The 20,330-nt window shown below is 48.1% G+C and overlaps 1 protein-coding gene and 1 pseudogene across 1 annotated transcript in view; one reads left to right on the top strand and one right to left on the bottom strand.

Moving 5' to 3' along the window:
- The window catches only part of LOC147253959 (hatching enzyme 1.2-like), a 30,732-nt gene extending 25,563 nt beyond the window's left edge, over positions 1 to 5,169 (top strand). Inside the window, exons 10-12 of the mRNA XM_086219333.1 lie at positions 2,711 to 2,792; positions 3,169 to 3,304; positions 3,835 to 5,169. Coding sequence (XP_086075459.1) covers positions 2,711 to 2,792; positions 3,169 to 3,295 — 209 coding nt within the window. The 3' untranslated portion in view covers positions 3,296 to 3,304; positions 3,835 to 5,169. The remainder of the gene's footprint in view (positions 1 to 2,710; positions 2,793 to 3,168; positions 3,305 to 3,834) is intronic.
- Positions 5,170 to 17,758: 12,589 nt separating this feature from the next.
- On the bottom strand, positions 17,759 to 19,968 carry LOC147253958 (zinc finger BED domain-containing protein 4-like; annotated as a pseudogene).
- Between the last annotated feature and the right edge of the window lie 362 nt (positions 19,969 to 20,330).

Raw genomic sequence — 20,330 nt, 5'->3', positions numbered from 1 at the left:
AGGACATGGTCTCCCCATAGGCTTCCATTGTAAGCGTGAAACGTGTCTCCCCCCACTTTGACAGCTTGTAAAATGGAAACTGAGCAATTCCTATCAAAACCTTTAGCAACTTTTAATCAGCAAAGTTGGGAGAGTAAAGTGTGAAAATTTGGAAGCAATAGCATTAATGCCCCAGGAGGAGATAGATTTTGTTGGGGGAGTAAAAAAAGTCCTGATTTTGACAGTTTTGTCCAATTTGTGGACATTCTGTTGTAGATAGGTGAGGGTTCTGAGTGTAGGAATTGTTCGTCTTGATGAGCCGAGTCCAACGGTGTTCGTCCCATGTTTGTGGGACATTCGTGGGAGGAGTTATAGCGCTCCAAATTAACCCAAATTATCTTATAGTTGTGTGGCTGCCTAGGTGGCGCTACAGACTTTTGTGGTGTTTTTTTTGTGATTAGTGAATTTTTAGCCAGACCGGACAAGTGTGCCAAATTTCAGCGAATTTCATGCCTGTTCAGGGGGTGAAATCGTGCGCATAATGCACATATTGCGTGCGCTCATTGACAGAAACAGTCTAGTACCAGGTTTTGAATGGGTGCGTATGTGAAAACCGGCTCCGGGCCGTCTGGCCAAGCTGCCCCATGGGTGTTGGGGGGGCTGGGAGGCTGGGATGGTGTTGGGGGGGGGGGGGGCTGGGACACTGTTTAGTGTGTGTTTTTACTGTTTTTAGTGCTGCTAATGTGTTGCTCTGCCGAGCAAGTACCTTCAGGCTCAGGCCCTAAAAAGGCAAATCACACAACCAAAACTAACAGCATCCAAACATAGTGTGTCTCATAATACAAAACTAGCACCTCACAAGATCACAAAAGTTTCACAGAGTTGAGTCACAGGGATCATCAGCACAGGTGATCGGGATAAGCTGTATTGGCCCTGAGAGCAAGCACACACACACTCACACATGCACACTCGCAACACACACACAAAGGGGAAGAACCATGGTTCCGTTCTGGCTCAGCTCCCTCTTCACCACAATGGACTTGTTTAGCACCCACGTCACTACAGATGCCACCCCTATCCGCTCCATCCTACCCTCACTTGTGAACAAGACCCCGAAATACTTAAACTCCTCCACCTGAGATAGGACCTCCCCCCCGATCTGGAGTGTGCAAACCACCAGTTTCTGGCTGAGGACCATGGCCTCAGACTTGCAGGTGTTGATTCTCATTCCAGCTGCTTCACATTTGGCTGTTAACTGTGGGGTCGTGATGAAGCTAAGAGGACCACGTCATTCGCAGAGAACTGACAACACACTCCTGCCACCCGTTGGGCAAACTCCCATGCCCCCTCCAGCACCCTAGCGAGGGTGAAGCGCTGATCCACGGTTTCATGGCCGGAATGAAAAGCACACTCCTCCTCCTCAATCTGAGGTTCAAATATTGCCCTGATCCTCCTCTCCAGTACCCTGGCGTAGACCTTTCCAGGGAGGCTGAGGAGTGTGATCCCCAATACTTGGAACACACCCTCTGGTCCCCTTTCTTAAAGATGGGGACCACCACCCCGGTCTCCCACTCCAAAGGCACCTCCCTCGATGTCCATGCAATGTTGCACATGTCAACCAGGACAGCCCCACAACATCCAGATCCTTGAGATACCCTGGGCGGATCTTATCCACCCCCAGAGCTCTTCCACCACAGGAGATGCTTAACTGCCTTGGCGACTGCCTTGGACAACCCCTCCCCAAGTACTCCCCAAACTCTTGGTGAGATTGAGGAGTTCCTCCAAGTTTTCCTTCCACTGCCCAATTATCTCCCCAGTTGATGTCAGCAGCCTCCTGTCCCCACTGTAAACAGTGTGGGCAAGTTGCTGCCTTCTCCCCCAGAGGTGACGGAGGGCTTGCTAGAAATGTTTTGGGGCTGACCAATAGTCTTTCTCCATGGCCTCACAGAACTCCTCCCACTCCTGAGTTTTTGCCTTGGCGACCGCCATGGCTGCACACCGCTTGGCCTACCGGTACCGGTCGACTGCCTCTGGAGTCCCGCAGGCCAGTCATGCCCTGTAAACCTCCTCCTTCAGCCTGACGTCTCCCCTCACCTCTGGTGTACGTCAGCGGGTTCGAGGATTACTGGCACGACCAGCCCCAGCAGCCTTACGGCCACAACTCACAGCAGCTGAGCAGGACATGGCCCATTCAGACTCAATGTCCCCCACTGCCCCCAGGATGTGGTCAAAGCACTGCTGGAGGTGGGATTTGAAGATCATTCTGATTGGTTCTTCCGCCAGGCGTTCCCAACAAACATTCACTACTTGTTTTGGCCTGCCAGGCCACCTGATCCAACTCACCACCAGATGGGGATCAGTTGACAGCTCAGCTCCTCTCTTCACCCAAGTGTCTGTGGACACAATATATAATATGTCACAGGTCAGATGATACAACTACAAAATCGATCATAGACCTGCGACCTAGGATGTCCTGGTGAAGACACTGACAGTGATGCAGTCTTTGTCTTGCACGACTCGTTTAGAAACAGCATTACTCTTGGTTTGCATCTTGTTGTATGTACCATAATGACAGTCAAAGAGATCGCTCTGACTATCCAGCAATGTGCATTAATATGCACATGATATGTTGAAAAACAGTTGGCAGATTACATTCAATCAGTCCAACTAAACAAGTGAGCTTGATGTCTCTGTTTAACTGCTACTTCTTTGGGTGTATCCTTACTTGCAGGACTGGAGAGCCAGTTTGTGAAGGTGGACACTAACAACTTGGGTAGTCCCTATGACTTCAACTCTGTCATGCAGTATTCCAAGTGAGTGCTTGTGTTCTTTCTAAAGTATTGTATATGTAGTGTTGCACAGTATACTGACACCAGAATTGCTCCACAGTATCACACTGTCAAAAATGATACAATATCATCCTCACCCAAAAATGCACTGCTCCATCCAGCAGCCTCGGCAGGACCATGTGGCTGTGATCAGGAAACTCCTGCTCAGATACAAGTTCACTCTGAACAAGGACAAGGATATGGAAATCACACAACGCGCACGCGTGTGTGTGTGTGTGTCTGTCTGTCTGTCTGTGCTGTGCTGTGCTTCCTTCCCCTCCAGGTACAACAGGTGTGAGCAGTGGCGCATTGGCTCTTTGAAGTTTTAAACCTAAACTCTTGTGTTTTTGACCTCTTGCAGCAAAGCCTTCTCAAAAAATGGGCAGCCAACCCTTGAGGCCAAGAGTGATCCTTCCCTCCAGTTTGGACTTGCAACAGAGCTGAGCTCCGAAGATATTGCTCGTGTCAACAGCCTCTACTGCTCTTAAGCAGTTGCTGTAAGTTAAAGCATACATTTTCTAAATCTTTTGTTTGAATCAACAGTTCGTGAGAAAACATCAAATAGATTCCCTGTTGCCTATGGTCCTTTAAAAAAACAAAAGATGCAGAATTTTATTATTCTATATTTATGGTGATGGTCATCCATCCATCCATTTTCTTCTGCTTATTCTTGTTAACGATTGGGGGGTGGAGTCTTCTCCAGTGGCTATGGGCGAGAGGCAGGGTTCACCCTGAACAGGTCGCCAGTCCATCGCAGGGCCAACATATAGAGACAGACAACCATTCACATTCTAAATTGACCATAGGTATGAATGTGAGTATCAAATCAGCCTGGTCCCCAATTGATTCCTTTGGACGATGGGAAGAAGCTGGAGTACCGGAGAGAACCCATGCAGGCAGATCCCGTGCCAGATCCGGGACTCAAACCCGGAACCATCTTGCTGTGAGGTGACAGTGCTAACCACTGCACCCCCGTGTAAGAGTCATCAGATATCTATTAATCACAGGCTCCTTGTGTGTTTTCCAGCCAGATGTGTAGTGAGAGATGCAACGGGTCAGCCTCCAGATACTTCAACTCATCCTGATAACACAAGTAACCAACATCTGTGCAAAAGGTCTAAGCTGCAGGAAGTTAATCATGATGTAACCAGAAACCTTTACATTTTCATTCATTCAAGCTAAGAGGTTGTTCAACCCTCAATTATGATGAAACTGAGATTAGACACATCAGCAAAACATACATAATCATCAAAATTAGTCACAACAGTTACAGGGAGTGAACAGTTGCAGTTCTATGAGAGGTTTTAATACTTCAGTTTTAGGTCATATGGGAGAGATTCCATAAGTTTGCTTTCCAAGCTTCAACCCAAGCACCAGGTATCTGAGAAAGGATTATTGACTTTCCCCATGGGCACAGTGGTCACCGGTTATAAATCTTGTGGCTGATGGGTTAAAAAAACATCTTACATCATCATGCTGTAAGCAGCATTTCTGTTAATTACATGATCATATGTTGACTGATCAATTGCTCGGTTGCAGTTTTTAAAAAAATATATTTTTCAATTGCTTCTCAATGACTACTTCATTTTGGCAGTGGTTTGCAGATTGCTGTGGTCTGAGTTTTGATATATTAAAAGAAAAACAACACACAAATTTCATGCAGTGCATCAAAAGACAGTGGTTACTGTCTCAGTTCAGTTGGGTTTGGCAGCCATGAAGACAGGACTCAATGTAATAAATATAAATGCGGATTAAGAAGAAGCCAATAATAGATCCCTGTTTCACACCCTTGGTAACTGGCAGCCGAATGACTCCTGAAAGCTGAAAAGACATAATTCAATCTTGAGACCTACAGCTCGACAATTGCTGGTTTCAGGGAGAGGAGTGGTTGCTTTATTCTTTGCTTTCCACAATTTTGCTGGGTCTGAATATGAGGTGAGAGAGCTGGAGGAGCTGGAGTCCTGCCACACTTCCTTAATTACTACACTTCTCAAAGTTCTTCTATGGTCTATGTGAATCATATTTACTCATTTGTTACTCACTTTGATCAGGTTTGGGGCAATAAGTACTGTATAAAATTTATTCATGCAAAGAAATAGTTAGCCATATTACCTCAGGTTCAGTTGGGTGTGTCTATAGCAAAAGATTGTTACATTGTTTTTGTATTATTGTGAAATTAAATCTGCAACTAAACAACAATTGTCATTGAAGAGATAAGAATACAGTCACCATATTCTTGATGAAAACACATATTTACATATCAACATATAACACATATAAAGGTACTTAACTGCTGTTCGTTAAAGCAGTGCAGTTAAGCAGCAAAAACAAATGTTTTTTTCTGAAATCATAGTAACAGGAGAGGTAGTGTTGAAATGTTAGTTCACAAGAAGAGAGATTTCTTGCACAAGAAATTAATTTGTCATTTAATCAAATCATGGACCTACGGGCACTGACTGCCGTGGCATCTTAATGGTTCCCATCCTACTAACCTATTTCTTTGTATTTTTAAGTTTTCGTTTCTCTGTGAAATAATTTTGACATTAATCCAGTTATGCTTTGTTATCATTACTTTGTAATCATTTCTACTGTGAGGGGAAACATGTTGAATAAAATCATTTAACACGCAAGGCTTGATTGTGTATTTTATTATGTGATGTAGGCAGCCTGTCTTCATCAGTGTAAGTGGGGTGTGCAGTTTGATCATTGGTGCTGACAGGAAATTATTTCTGGAGGATAAAGACTGTATTTTCACCGTTAGTTCGTACCAAAAATTTCCCAACACACAAGATAAAATTCTCAGACATCTCAATTCAAAGTTTTACTTGCAGCAAGGAGTACAGGCAAAGTTCTACATCTGCACTGAACACTCTCAGTGTCTTCCAAAACATATACATCAAAGTTCCTCCTCTCAGTAACTTCCCATCACGCCTTGTTCTTCCTTCTTCTTGCATGTGGATGCTGACTCTTTACTATCCAAGGTCTTCCCAAAACTCTTCTTCAGTCAATCAATCAAATTTTATTTGTATAGCTCTTTACAATACTAAAAAGGTACCCAGTGTTGTGCCAACTCAACCAGATCAAGAGATTAATTCAGAGATGTGACAATTAGTCCAGTTGAAGAAAGGCTTTCGACTTGTGAAGCCTAACACCCCTCTCTGAAGCCTGCATTTGAGTGACCACATGTTCTTGAACAAAGGGTCATAAAAAAGGGGTCTCACTGTGACCTTTGACCCCCCCCCCCCCCCGAACTCCTGCTTGCTTGACCGGAAGTTCGCGTGATGCACTGCTATTGGCTGAGAGCCAGTACCATCCCATGGGAAGTGACATCATCTGCCAGTCCACATAAAACTTCAACACGAAGAAGGTTCGACCTCTTCGGTGGTTTCCAAGCTCTTTGGTTCGCTTCAACCTCTCCGGTTCTCTTCGGACCTGGAGCTGGCAGTCCACGACGGCAGAGACCCCGCAAATGACACCTCTTCCCCCCGTCTACTCGTCTAGAGAAGCCACCGTCCAGCCACGCAACCCGCGTGAACTGGTCCCTGGTGAAAGAAAGCCCGTTCCAGCTTCTTCACCTTTCTACCAGTCAACTCCAGCAGACCCTGCAGGCTGCCCCACCGCTGCTCTGCTGCCCTCCGAACCAAGACGACCTGCGCTCTGGATCAACGGAGATCGAATCCCTTACTGCTCCACCGGGCCAAGTAAGGATTCCTTTAACTAGGCATTTTCTGGGCAGAGAAATAGCTTAGTAGTGTTGTATCTTGTCTATGAATGTTCTGTTTATGTGACGGAAGTCCTGTAATTAGCAGATACTATTACATAGCATTATACAGTATTTATTGATGTTAGAACTAAACACACGCAGCCATGACAGAAATGTTACGGTTATTAATAACTGTAACATTTCTGTCATGGTTGCGTGTGTTTAGTTCTGAGTTATTAATCTGTTTCTTTCTTCCCTTTCTCAGCCAGAGCTGTCGAGAGGGGTGGGGCTGATCCACTGGAGAGCAGGACTCACCTGCATGCAATCATCATCAACAGGCTTCTTAGGCCAGCTCCACCACTCTCCCCTTGCCAAACGATTTCATCTCCCGACCCGTCTTCGAGTGGCTGCTCTCCAGTGTATCCCCTGCTCTGTGTATTGGTGTTCCCACTTAGGTGATAACTTTTTTCGTTATAGCAATCCTACTGGCGAGCTTTTTCTCCTGGACATTTTCTGTTTCCTTGGTAGTGCCCTTTTTCCCCGATGGTGATTTTGTGTTGCACTTTGTTATTCCCCGTATTATGTTTGTGTATGACTCAATAACCACACCAGGTGCTTCGTTTATCTTGCCTTTATTGATCTACTGCAATTCTCCCACTTTACGACACTTGCCGTATATCACAGCTGCAGACCTTAAAGGCACAGTAACATGTCATTAATTGTGCATAACTTCACATAGCCCAACAGGGCAAAATACTTAACGTTTTCAGACATTACATTTTTCCCCTCACCCCCTGGAAACCGAAACATGATATTATGTCCACATCCCCCCCCCTCAAGTGTCACTATCATCCTGTCACATAGTCCCCGTGCCAGACAGGCGGAACCCTCGCTCTCTGAGGGCGCGCTGGCCTAGCGACTGCATCAGGTGGTTCTGTTGCATCAACCCCCACCCGGTTGGTTCCTGGCCTGGGCTGCCAGCCTAAGGCCGCTGCTGAAAACACGGGTGATCCAGGTGCCGTGGGGCTGTGACTCTGTGCAGGCGGTTTGAGTGCCAACGAGTCCCATTTTCCAGTCTGTAAGTGGCCGGCCCTTGCTGCTTCGTCACCCGCAGGGGCTCTGACCAGTAAGACCGCAGCTTATTCTGGCGGTGGAGGCGTTTGATCCTGACCCAATCCCCTGCGGAGAGTGAGGGGGTCAGCACTCTGTGCTTGGCATCGAACCTCTCTTTCATCCGAGCTTGTGCACCCTTCACCTGAGCTCTGGCTTTCTGGAGGCCTGAGCTCCTACATGCAGGAACTGGCTCAGCTCTCAAGCAGTCTAGAGGTTGCTTTAGTTCACGCCCAATCATGAGCAATGCAGGAGACACTCCTGTGGTAGAGTGCTTAGATGCTCGGATGGTCAGAAGGGTTTGGTTGAGAGCATCGCTGAAGGTTTTCCCTTCTTCCAGACTGGCTCGGATTCCATTTTTGAGTGTTTTATTCAGTCTTTCCACCCCTCCGTAGTGCGAGAAACTCTGTGAACTCCGATGATGTGAACTGGGCTCCATTATCTGTTGTGACGACACTAGGGAGGCCCCAGCGCCCAAACAGGTTGTCAAGGCAGTCAATAACCGAGTGCGCAGTGATGGAGCACAGTGGAAAAACCTCTGGCCACTTTGAGTGAAGATCGTGTACAACCAGCAGGTAACGAGCGTGAGCAGGTGCCCCATGAAGTTCTCCACACAGGTCGATTTGGATATGCTCCCAAGGTGAAGATGGCCACGGTGTTGGAGTGAGAAGGGCTGTAGCCGGCTGACCTGTTTTTCCGCTCAGGAGACAGCAGGCACAGTTACGTACCAGCTCCTCAACATCTGAGTCAATGTGGGGCCACCACACTGTGTCACGGCAACGCTGCTTTACCTTGACCTCCCCAAGGTGCCCCTCATGCGCCATGTGTAGAACCCTGGACCTTAGAACCTCCGGAACGACCGCACGATGACCATGAGCTATGCACACCTCCCCCCAGCAGGAGAGCTCGTCACGGAAGCGGTAATAGGGGAGCAGCCTGTCCTCCACTTTGGCAGGCCAGCCGTCCTGAATGTAGCTGCGGAGGGATGAGAAAGTTTCATCAGCAGCTGCAGCTTGCTGCAGCTCTGTAAGGGTGACCACTGAGCTGAGGGTTGCATGCAGGATGTTGACCCAGTCTTCGTCGCTCTCAGTCTCCAATGTTACCCCACCCATCTCCTTCGTCACTGACACAGCTCTTGACAAGAGGTCAGCCACCGTATTGGCCCGCCCAGGCACAAACTCGAGACCGAAGTTATACTGGTTCAGCCTGTCAGCCCATCTCAGCAATCTCATGGGCCTATGCCCTGAGCCTTGAGTCGCCAGCAGGGCCGTCAGTGCTTGGTGGTCTGTGCGGATGGTGAAGGGCCTCCCATACAGGTAGACATGCCAGCGTTCGCACGCCCAGAGGCAGGCCAGTGCCTCCCTCTCCCCCACCGAATACTTCTGCTCTGAGAAGCCGACGCAGCGGAGCTGTCAAGTCAGAGTAGTGTGGCATGAATCTGAGATAGTAGGCGGCCATCCCCAGGAAGGACGACAGCTGGGAAGGTGACTGCGGGTCCGGCAGAGACAGAATGGCCTCAGTGTGGGACATAATAGAGGTGATGCCCTTCTTTGAGAGCCTGAAGCCCAGAAACTCAACCTCCTCAGCCCCAAACGTGCACTTCTCAGAGTTCAGTGTGACCCCATGCTGTTCAAACCGCTGAAAGACCTGCTCCAGGCGAGTGTTGTGCAGTGCGGTTGAGGGTGCATGCACCACCACATCATCCAGGTAGATGGAGACACCCTGAATACCAGACAATATGAGTGACATTATCTTCTGGAAACAGCTCGGGGCTGATGACAGTCCAAATGCCATGCGCTTAAACCTGAAAACCCCCACATGTGTGACAAACGCTGTAAGGTCCTTACTAGCCGGAGCCAGGGGAACCTGCAGGTAGCCATTACGTAAGTCCATCTTACTGAAGACAGTGGAGCCACGGAAATGGCTAGTGAGCTCCTCGGCCGTAGGTAAGGGGTACTTATCGGGGATGATGGCTTTGTTCGCATCCGTGAGATCAACAGAGAGTCGTAGTCTGCCCCCCTTTTTCTTGGCTATCACCAGGTTTGACACCCACGGCGAGGCGTTTACAGGCTCTATGACGTCTGCCCCCACTAGGCGATGCAGCTCCGCTTCCACTGCATCACGGAGAGCCAGGGGAATGCGCCGAAGGGGCTGGATAACAGGGCGGACTGATGGAATAACAGTAGGCTGGTGTATAAATCCAGTCATGCAGCCCAGGCCGTTGAACAGTTGTGGGTAGCGATCAGGCCAGGAAGCAGCGACCTGGAGAACATGCTGGCCCCTGGCATCACTTACAGCAAAACCCAGGGCATGGAACAAGTCTACGCCCATAATGTTAGCTCCCTTCCGGGTGATGGTGAACTTAGTGGCAGGGGCACATTGTTGACCATATCTGACAGGGAGGCGGACCACACCCAGAGTGGAGATGGGAAACTCACCGTAGCCTAACAGGGGTTTGGGCGCTGCTTCCAGAGGCACATGACTGAAAAACCTTTCATAAGTGGATTTGTTTAGGATTGACACTTTAGCCCGTGTCCACGAGGAGCGGAATAACGGCTGTGCCCCCACTGCACGTGCAGAGATTGAATGAAGGCTGTGATGTCTGTACGGTGTTTATGGGAACAGCCGTAGTATCATGGCTAGCAGGAGAGGAGCGACAGCACCGTGCAAAATGATTCAATTTGTTGCAGTTGCGACAGCGTTTTCCCTGGGCAGGACATGTCTGATCCTTGGTTGCATGTTTAGGCGAGCCACAGTTGCCACAACTCTTATGCCCCCTGTCTCCGGGCCCCTTGTCCACTTTCTGTACATCTAAACTGTCTCTCTCCCTGCCAGCTGCCTCTGCTGTGTGCTGGACTGTGGGTGACGATGACGTCACAGACTCGTGCACAGGGCGGTCAAATTTGCGTGCCTCCATTAAGGCCGTTTCTAGCTGCTTTCCAGTCACCAAAGCATCCGACAGTGTCATAGAGTCTGGCTCTAGTAAAAGTCTCTCCCTCAGTTGGTTGCATGACATTTTCTCAATTAACTGATCCAAAATAAGTCCATCCTCTAATGTCCCAAAGTAACAATGCCTAGCCAGTTCACGTAGTGCTGACACATAATGGGCAACCGTCTCACCCATCTTCTGGGCCCTCTGACGAAACTCAGAACGATGCATCCGTCGGCTTCTGCCGGAGCTGAAATGAGCCTGCAAGGCAGCCGTGGCTGTGGCGTACTTATCATCCGACAAGGAGAGCGTAGCGAAGATCCGCTGTCCTTCCTGCCCGAGACAATGGCGGAGCAGCGCGCACTTCCTCGCTTCTTGTAGGTCCGTGTGACCCAAAGCCAACAAATAATCCTCAAACGACGTTAGCCAGCGATCCCAGGGAACAGCTGGATCGCCGGGAACAGGCAGAAAAGGTGGCGGTGGTGGTAAGACGAGTTCAGACATCCTCGTTCGCCAAATATTATGTTCGTGTATGACTCAATAACCACACCAGGTGCTTCGTTTATCTTGCCTTTATCGATCTACTGCAATTCTCCCACTTTACGACACTTGCCGTATATCACAGCTGCAGGCCTTAAAGGCACAGTAACATGTCATTAATTGTGCATAGCCCAACAGGGCAAAATACTTAACGTTTTCAGACATTACACCCCGATCAGGGTTTTTTTTTTTGTTATTCCTATGTGCAAATAAATTCTCGTTATATGATTCTGCGCTTGGGTCCCGGTTCCTTCGTGCACGCAACAGAATCGTTTGGCCAGAATGGACCCAGCAGAATCTGCGAACCTAAAGCGAGCACTCTCCAGTCTGGCAGCAAAGGTGAATCAGCACGAGTCAACGCTGCTACAAGTCATGGACCATGTGCAACAGCTGACAGCCAGTGTGGCGCAGTTGGGCGAACAACTCAAGGCGATGAAGACCCAGCTGATCCCAACAACGGGGGCATCCTCCCCCCTCTGCCGGCTCCTTCGACCGCCAGCCCCGCACCACAACCACGGGTGCCATATGTCCCGATCCCTGCCAGGTACTACAGAGACTTAGGGACATGCGCACAATTTCTCCACCAGTGCTCCCTAGTGTTCAGCCAACAGCCCAGCACGTACAGTACACACCAGGCAAAAATAGCATTTGTCATGAGTTTACTTTCTGGACGTTCTGCCAAGCTCTGGGGGCCACGTCCAGCCTCACATCGGGCTACCACCCCCAGTCTAACGGACAGACTGAGCATGGGAATCAGGACCTGGAAGCCGCCTTGCGTTGTGTGGCCACTCGGCTCCTGTCCTCCTAGGCCACCCACCTATTATGGGTGGAATATGCACATAACACTCTGATCAGCATATCAGTATTTTCTGTTTCCTTGGGAGCGCCCTTTTTCCCCGGTGGTGATTTTGTGTTGCACTTTGTTATTCCCCGATCAGTTTTGTTTTTTGTTATTCCTACCTGCAAATAAATTCTTCTCATTATACAATTCTGCGCTTGGGTCCCGGTTCCTTTGTGCACGCAACAATTTCAAGAAGGTGTTATCTGTTATTAATTCTGCACAAGTGTGTTAACACACATTTTTGGGTTCACCTCTGTCCTTTCCCCCCTCTCTCTCTCTCTCTCTCTCTCTTCCGCTCAGCGCTCAGCTTAGTAATTAACACTCCACGTTTATACCTCCACGGTGCTAACTAGCTGCTAGCTAGCCTCAGCGAACTAGCCTAGCTGCTAGCCTAGCTGCTAGCCCCGCTGCGATGCTAACTGGTTGCTAGTCAACCAGGCTCCCCCTCCCACTCTCTCTTCCATATACACACACACACTCCCTCACACACACACACACACACACACACACATATTATCACTTTGTATCTTTTGGTTAGATAACCGTGATACCAACGTGTTGCTGATTGATTGATGCACTGTGTTAATAAATATGTTTTATTATAAGAGAGAAGTGGTAGTGTCTTTTGTGTACCAACTTGTGGTCACGTGTCTCAGCAACAGCAGTGCTCTGATCTCCTCCTCCAACATCAGAGCTGTCCCAGGTAGTTAATGTTACAGGATATTGACTGTTAGTGGATCAACTCTGTTAGAGACTGGTAACTGTTACAAGTTTGGTCGTAGTTTAGTTTCCCTGAACTCATCAGGGTGGTGCCCTGAATAATTAGTATTTAATATTAATTAGTAACTTATTTAATAATCGAGAGTTATATCCATAATTATCGATTATCGTTCATTTTGACCAATTCGCTCTTCAGCGCACAACACCAGAGTGCTTTACAACAAAGCTATAAAACAGTACATAAAACAACACATAAAACACAGGTTTTAGACTGTGGAAAGTGCATCAGTGCTGCAGGTTATTAAAAGCTGTCCAAGAGTAAGTAGAGCAAATAAAATACAACAACTGCAAATAGAGGGCTGCATGGTGGTGCAGTGGTTAGCACTCTGGCCTCACAGCAAGAAGGTTCTGGGTTCAAATCCTGGTTCGGGCATGGGATCTTTTTGTGTGGAGTCTCCATGTTCTCCCCGTGCCTGTGTGGGTTCTCTCCGGGCACTCCAGCTTCCTCCCACCGTCCAAAGACATCAATTTGGGGACTAGGCTGATTGATTCTCTAAATTGACCGTAGGTATGAATGTGAGTGTGAATGGTTTTTCATCTCTGTATGTTGGCCCTATGATGGACTGGCGACCTGTCCAGGGTGTACCCCGCCGCTCGCCCGTAGACGCTGGGATAGGCTCCACCCCCTGTCCCCTTAATAGTAAGGAATAAGCGGAAGATGATGAATGAATGAATGAATAAAGTGCAGACAGAAAAACAAGACAGCCCGAGTCGGAATCAAACGCTAATCTAAAAAAGTGGGTTTTCAACTTAGATTTAAAAAGGCTGAGGTCAGTAGTGGTGCAAATGTCAGGGGGCAGTTTGTTACACAGTCTGGAAGCAGCAACAGCAAAAGATCGACCACCCCACTGTTTATATCTCGTCCTGAGGACTTCTAACAGAAGCTCACCTGAAGAACGCAGGGCCCTGCTATGATCACGGATTGTTAAAATCTCTGATAAGTAGGTGGGAGCCAGGCTGTTGATGGCCTTAAAAACAAAAAACAGAAGTTAAAATCAATTCTAAAATGAACTGGAAGCCAGTTGAGTGACGACAGCACAGGGGTAAGGTGTTTGTGTCTGGACAAGGTGGAGATGAGAAATTGAAGACTGACCAACATAGAGAGCATTACAGTAGTCCAGTCTTGAGCTACTGAAAACATGGATTGCCTTCTTGAGATCTTGCCGAGAAAGAAACGGCTTCACTTTAGCCAGGAGACGGAGCTGAAAGAAGCTTGTTCTAACAACAGAACTGATCTGTTTCTCAAATTTAAGCCCAATGTCAAAAATTCCCCAAGGTCAGTTGATTTAAAACGGGGCCAGAGTATCAGAGTTTTTTGGAAAAACATAGGTGGAGTGCCAAACAAGATACATTCTCTTTTGCTGCCGTTTACGTGCAAAAAGTTCTCTGTCAGCCATTGCTTTACATCAGTAATACATTCAGACAACTTAGTAAGTGCAGTGTTTTCATTGGGTCTCATGGGCAAATATAGCTGCAGATCATCAGCATAAAAGTGAAAATACAGATTGTGTTTTTTTATAATTGAACAGAGGTAGCATATAGAATGAAAATAGAATGGGGCCGAGGATAGAACTCTGTGGCACTGCACAAGAGAGGGAAGCACATGAAGAACAGATGTCACCAGTCATTAAAGAGAAGCTCCTGTTTGCCAGGTATTACCTCAACCACTGGAGAGCAGTGCCACGGATGCCAACATACTGCTCTAGAGATACAAGGACTGCATGGTCAACTGTATCAAAAGCCGCTGCGAGGTCCTGCAGCACCAGCACAGCAGGATTTCCAGCATCCAAGGACAGGATAACATCATTGTGCACCCTTAGCAGTCCAAAAAGCCTTTGAACTCATTAGCCAGTGGATTTTCTGCACAACAAACAAGAATATTAAAGTCTCTACAAATCAATATGTTATCAAACCTTGATATAAAATCAGATAAAAACTCAGAGAACTCTTGAAAAAAATCCTTATCAAATTTGGGAGCGCGATATACTGTGGCACACAGCACGGGGCAGGTGAGGTTGATCACAAACCTGATCACCTGAACCTCTCCTTAAATACTGCAGCCAGACCCCGGCCACAGCTGGCAGCTCGCGGGGTGCTGAAGAAGGAACAGCCAGGGGGGGGGCTCCGACTCCGAGAAGGTGCTGTACTCACCTGGTTTCAATCAGGTCTCTGTCAGCAGGAGGAAATCCAGATCATGTGTTTTGAAGAAGTCATTTGAAATAACTGTCTTGTTTGTGAGAGATCTGGTATTAAACAGCACTGTATGAACTGAGCATCAGTCAGTCTGATGAGAGAAGTGGGTGAGCGAGCAGCACACAGCCCCGCCGGGAGGTCCGCACTTGCCAACAACACAGGAGCGGCGCCCCGGTGTCCCAGAGAACTGGTGGGAGCCACCGATATTTGTACTCCTTGGAACTCTGTGGATTGTAGCCACTGTAGTCCGCAGAGGATTCTCCTGGTAGACGACAGGGATCGTGACAGGAAGAAGCCAGGTAAGATTTTAGTTTAATGAAGACTCCTACTAGCTTCCCGCGTTTTCTGCTGTGACTGTTGCGAGGCAACCAGCAGGAGAGACACCATAGATGTGGAGGTATGGATGCCAGGAACGGTGGAGGTGTCTTTGAATGTCCACCAGAGCCGCAAATTGTATGTTTTCCCAACGAATGGCAAATATTAATAAGTATCAGGCAATCATACACCTGCAGCAGTGACACACTCCATATAACAAACAATAGGAACCAAAAAAACAGTAAAATACTCAGCAGAGGGAGATGGCCGGCTAAACACATGGGCGCCATCTTGACCCACCACCCCTTCATGTTTCTTCATTCTGCCTTGACGACAGGCAACTGTAGCCCGGACACTGGGGGGAGGCACCCGTAGTTTAGGAGGGCGGAGCCTGTCCAGAGGCATGTTCATCTCCCGGCCTACCATGAGGGAAGATGACCATAGTGGAATTTGGCGTAGCCCTGTAATGCAGCAAGGTGCGATGGATGGCTGGCACAAAGAAGCAACCTTGGACCATATGAGCCCGCAAGCCACTATTCAGGGATTGATGAAAGCGCTCCACGCCACCATTGGCTTGTGAATGGTAGTAAGCGGTGCACACATGACAAATGTCCCTGTGTTACAGATAAGCACTGAACTCTGCAGAGACCAGCTGGGAGCCATTGTCCATGGTGATGGCCCCTGGGAGGCCCCAGTGTGAAAAGAGAGGAAGTCAATGATGACTTTAAAAGTTACAGTGCCAGTAGTGGTGAGCTCAGGCCATTTAGATTGCAAGTCATAGACAACCACCAAATTGCGCTGGTGGTGGGGAACCCCATAAATCTCACCGCAAACATACAACTGCAGGTGTTCCCAGGGCCAGGAGGGCCAGGAGAGAGGCTGCAGGGGTGGCAGCGCCTGGTGGCAAGTCTTGCCACTCACAAGGAAGGTGGAACAGTCCCTGACTAGGGCCTCGATCTCCTTGTCTACTCCTGGCCACCACACCAGGCCTCTGCATCTGGAACCACCATGCAAAGCCCACGTACCACACAGGTATCATTCCAGCAGGAGAGCTCCTGCTTGACTCGGGAGAACCCCACCAGCTCCTCAAGGACCTTGTAAGGTCAAGTCAGTTTTGTTGTGATTTGACGAACCCTCTATGAATAAAAGTTATCTCATGGCACTGTTGTGCGTTGAGGAGTGATTTGGACAAAATGATAATCAATAATTTGAATATTATTCTTGATTATTAAATAAAATAACTAATTAATATTAAATATTCATAATGTGTTGCTCTGCTGAGGGGGAACCTGGTTGCTTAGCAACCAGTCAGCGTCGGCAGCGGAGGCTAACAGCTGAGGCTGGCTTGCCGCTAGTTAGCAACGTGGAGATATAAAGCGTGGAGCGGTCAGTTAGCAAGCCCAACAGCTTAGCGAAAGAGAGAGAGAAAGATAGAAAGAGGAAAAGGCAGAAGTAAACCCAATTAGCAGCCGTTCCACATGGGTCTTTCAGCTGAGCTCTTTGGGGAAGCTTTGAAAGGACTTGGTTGTAAATAGGAGAAAGGAAATGTCGCAGTCCACCTCCTCTGTTCAAAGATGGTTTCGCTGTCAGATGCAGTGAGGCCTGCACGGATCTCTACATAGGGGAAACCAAACAGCCCCTCAACAAGCGCATGGCCCAACATAGAAGAGCCAACTCTGGAGGACAGGACTCAGCGGTTTTCCTCCACCTCAAGGAGGAAAGCCATTCCTTCCAGGATGACCATGTCCAAATCCTCAACAGAGAGGACAGATGGTTTGAAAGAGGAGTTAAAGAAGCCATCCACGTCAGGATAGAGAAACCATCTTTGAACAGAGGAGGTGGACTGCGACATTTCCTTTCACCTATTTACAACCAAGTCCTTTCAAAGCTTTCCCAAAGAGTTCAGCTGAAAGACCCATGTGGAACGGCTGATGCCAGCACAGCCCATTAGCATCTGAGTGGTCGGTGAAACTCCCTAACGACCACCCCTGAAACTCCCTGACACCGCACAACGACTGTCGTTTGGGGAGGCCAGGTGAGTCTCGGGAGGGTCGTTTCCACCACAATAGCACTGACCACTCCCACATAGGTTTATAAGCTGGAGTTTCCACACTCTTCACTAGAACTGAAGAAGCCTCTCGGATGAGAGGTGAAACGTCTTCAAGATAAACTTACGTCCAGTTGACCAGATTTTACTTCGCTTCGATCGACGATGACCTGGATGAATGAGAACCTACACAGACATCTCGCCCTTGGTGATGGACCTGTCTTCACCAGGCTACCAGAATTAAACTCGGAAAAAACTTACAAAATGCGCGGAAGGTTAGCAGGTCAGGACGACGAACGCTATTTAATATTCCAGCAACATAGAAACCACCAGCTCGGACTTATAGACCCAAGGGGTAATCAGGGAAATTGATTCAGCTGGTGTTTCCTGTGTGCCGCAGACTGACTGACAGAGGGAGCAGCCAATCACCAAACAACAGGGGCGGAACTCAGAAACTGGGTGGAGAGAGAGGAGATAGCACAGGAATGCTGGATCATAACACTTGGTTGTGTTTCCACCATTGGAGAGGATCTCCACGCCTGTCTATGACTGGCTCCTTGAGGTACAGATTCAGCTCATCTTCAATGGAGGCCTTGGTCGATGGCTCTTCGGTGTGGGGTCCCAGAAGAGAGCTGAACATGTCTTCAATACGAGAGGATGTCTTCTCCGTCCATGGCTTTTTGGGGTTTCTCTCATCTTCGGGCTCATCCATGTCTACAGCACCCTGTTCTTCCTCGCTAGCAGCATGCTGTTCTTGTGTCTCCTCAACATCCTCCTTCAGCCATTCTTTGGCCTTTGTCAGTACTGTGTGAGAGGAGAATGCATGGTTCTTGTAGCGAGGATCCAGGAGACATGCCAGCAGCACAGTTTTCATATCTTCGAGCTTGGAAAAGCGTTTCATCAAGCTCTCCATCATGGCCTGTCTGAGTGTTCCGATGCCATGTGTTTAGGGTCCTTGATTGTCTTGGAGAAACATCTTCAGCACAGCAATACAGGGAATGATGCAGGACGCTGATGCATCGTTGTGGCTAATCTCCAGTGTCACTTGCTCAATTGGGAGTAGAGTATCAACCAAGTTGGACACAATGTCCCACTGGATGGCAGTGAGGCTTGCAAATCCTCCATGTTCACCTGCACAGACGTTAAGAGCACGCTTTTGCTCCAGTGCTCTTTGCAGCATGTGTAGTGTTGAATTCCACCTCGTTGGAACAGCCTGGATTAGTATGTGTTGCGGCAGGCCAAGCTCTTTCTGAATGTCCTTCAAACGCTGCTTGGCAAGAATGGAGTGGTGGAAATGGGTGGCACACTTTTTCAGTATTGCTATGATGTTTGTAACTGCTCTTTGACTGGACAGCCCATCATTTACTACAAGCTGCAAAGAATGCGCTGTGCAACGTCGGTCTGGAATTTCAGCGAGCCTCATGCCTTTGACCATATTTGCTCCACTGTCTCAAGGACAAGTGCTACATGGTCTTTGCTGATTTTCCAGTCATCAAGCATGCCCAGGAATGTCTCTCTTATATACTCTCTAGTGTGGGATCCATGCATTGCTTTTGTGTTTAAGACAACCTGCTTTCTGTTCCATTCATTGTCGATGAAGTGGCATGTTGAACTCATCAATGATTCTGTGGATCCAGACCAGCAGTCTGTCGTGAAAGAAAGCGCATGGCTAGCATTCTCTGGTTGGATTAGGGCTTTTACCTTTTCAACAACCTTGTTGTAAACCTCTGGGAGCATTTCGGTGCGGTAATATTTCTCAGATTTCAGAGAGTATTGCGGTGCTGCTGCACCCATGGGGCGTTGAAAGCCAACATCAGACACCACTGTGAACGGCTGGTTGTCTGTGATGATCATTTCTGTAATCAGTTTGTCCAACATTTTAGATCGTTGATCTGAATTTGGCCACTGTGTTTGTTTCTGAAACAGGTCTTGTATAGTAGGCTGAGATAAAGTTGCTGTCCCTGCTTGAGATGGAGCTGCTGTCGTCCCCAGCTGTGATTGTGCAGTTGCATACAACTCACTGTGATGGATCCTAAAATGGGACCACAGGTTTGAAGTGTTAAATGTTTTTGCACTTGTTCCTCCCATGCTGACATTGTCTTTGCAGGTATTGCAGACTGCCTTTCCTGGGGTTGGCTGTGTGAAATACTGCCATACTGTACTGTACTAGCCAGTCGTGTCAATGATAATGTAGCGGTGAGCCATCATTAAATAGCCTACCCCGTGTTGAAGTTGTGAAAAGTTTAACCTCAACAGACAAACTGCAGGTTTTCCTCCCTTATACTTGCTACAGCTGACTTATGTCATATTTTTATTTAATTAAGCAAGGGACTTCAGGTCATCTTCACTCACATCTTTTTATCTTTTCATCTTTTTTTTTTGTCGTGAGTGATGCTAGTCCTATCTTGCAAAGCCGTATGCTTGATGTGACGAGACAAGTAGGTTGGTGAAATGTCAACTCTGGGCCTGCATGTATCACTAATATTGATTAAGGCGGTGGTATTTTTCAAACTTCATCCTAAAGGGCTTTGAAACTTCGACTGACACTGCCTTACCTTTTCTGCTGGAGCAGCCACCGGAGCAGTCGTCTGTTTCTCTTCTGTGTCTGTGGCACTGCCTGTAGAGGCTTCAGTGTTGATTGATTGGCTGTCACTGGCTCACTTGTGCCAAGTAGCCAATCAGTGAGGGATGTGGGCGGGACATTGTTACACAACCAAGAAAGCGATGACTTCAGGCAGAGACGGCTGCATCAGAGCCGAAGGAGTACATTTTAAAATCGTCGTCTCCATCGTCGTCTTCCGCTTATTCCTCTCTAGTCAGGGTCACAGGGGGGTGGAGCCTATCCCAGCATCTATGGGCGAGAGGCTGGGTTCACCCTGGACAGGTCGCCAGTCCATCGCAGGGCCAACATAGAGAGACGAACAACCATTCACACTCACATTCAGACCTACGGTCAATTTAGAAAATCAATCAGCCTCGTCCCCAAATTGATGTCTTTGGACTGTGGAGGAAGCAGGAGTACCAGAGAGAACCCACGCAGGCACGGGGAGAACATGCAAACTCCA

Source organism: Aulostomus chinensis, chromosome 11, assembly GCF_037954235.1.
Source record: "Aulostomus chinensis isolate RoL2024-O1b breed Wild chromosome 11, RoL_Achi_v1.0, whole genome shotgun sequence".
NCBI lineage: Eukaryota > Metazoa > Chordata > Actinopteri > Syngnathiformes > Aulostomidae > Aulostomus > Aulostomus chinensis.
Note: the sequence above shows the minus strand (reverse complement) of the source record. Positions and strands in the feature narration are given on the sequence as shown.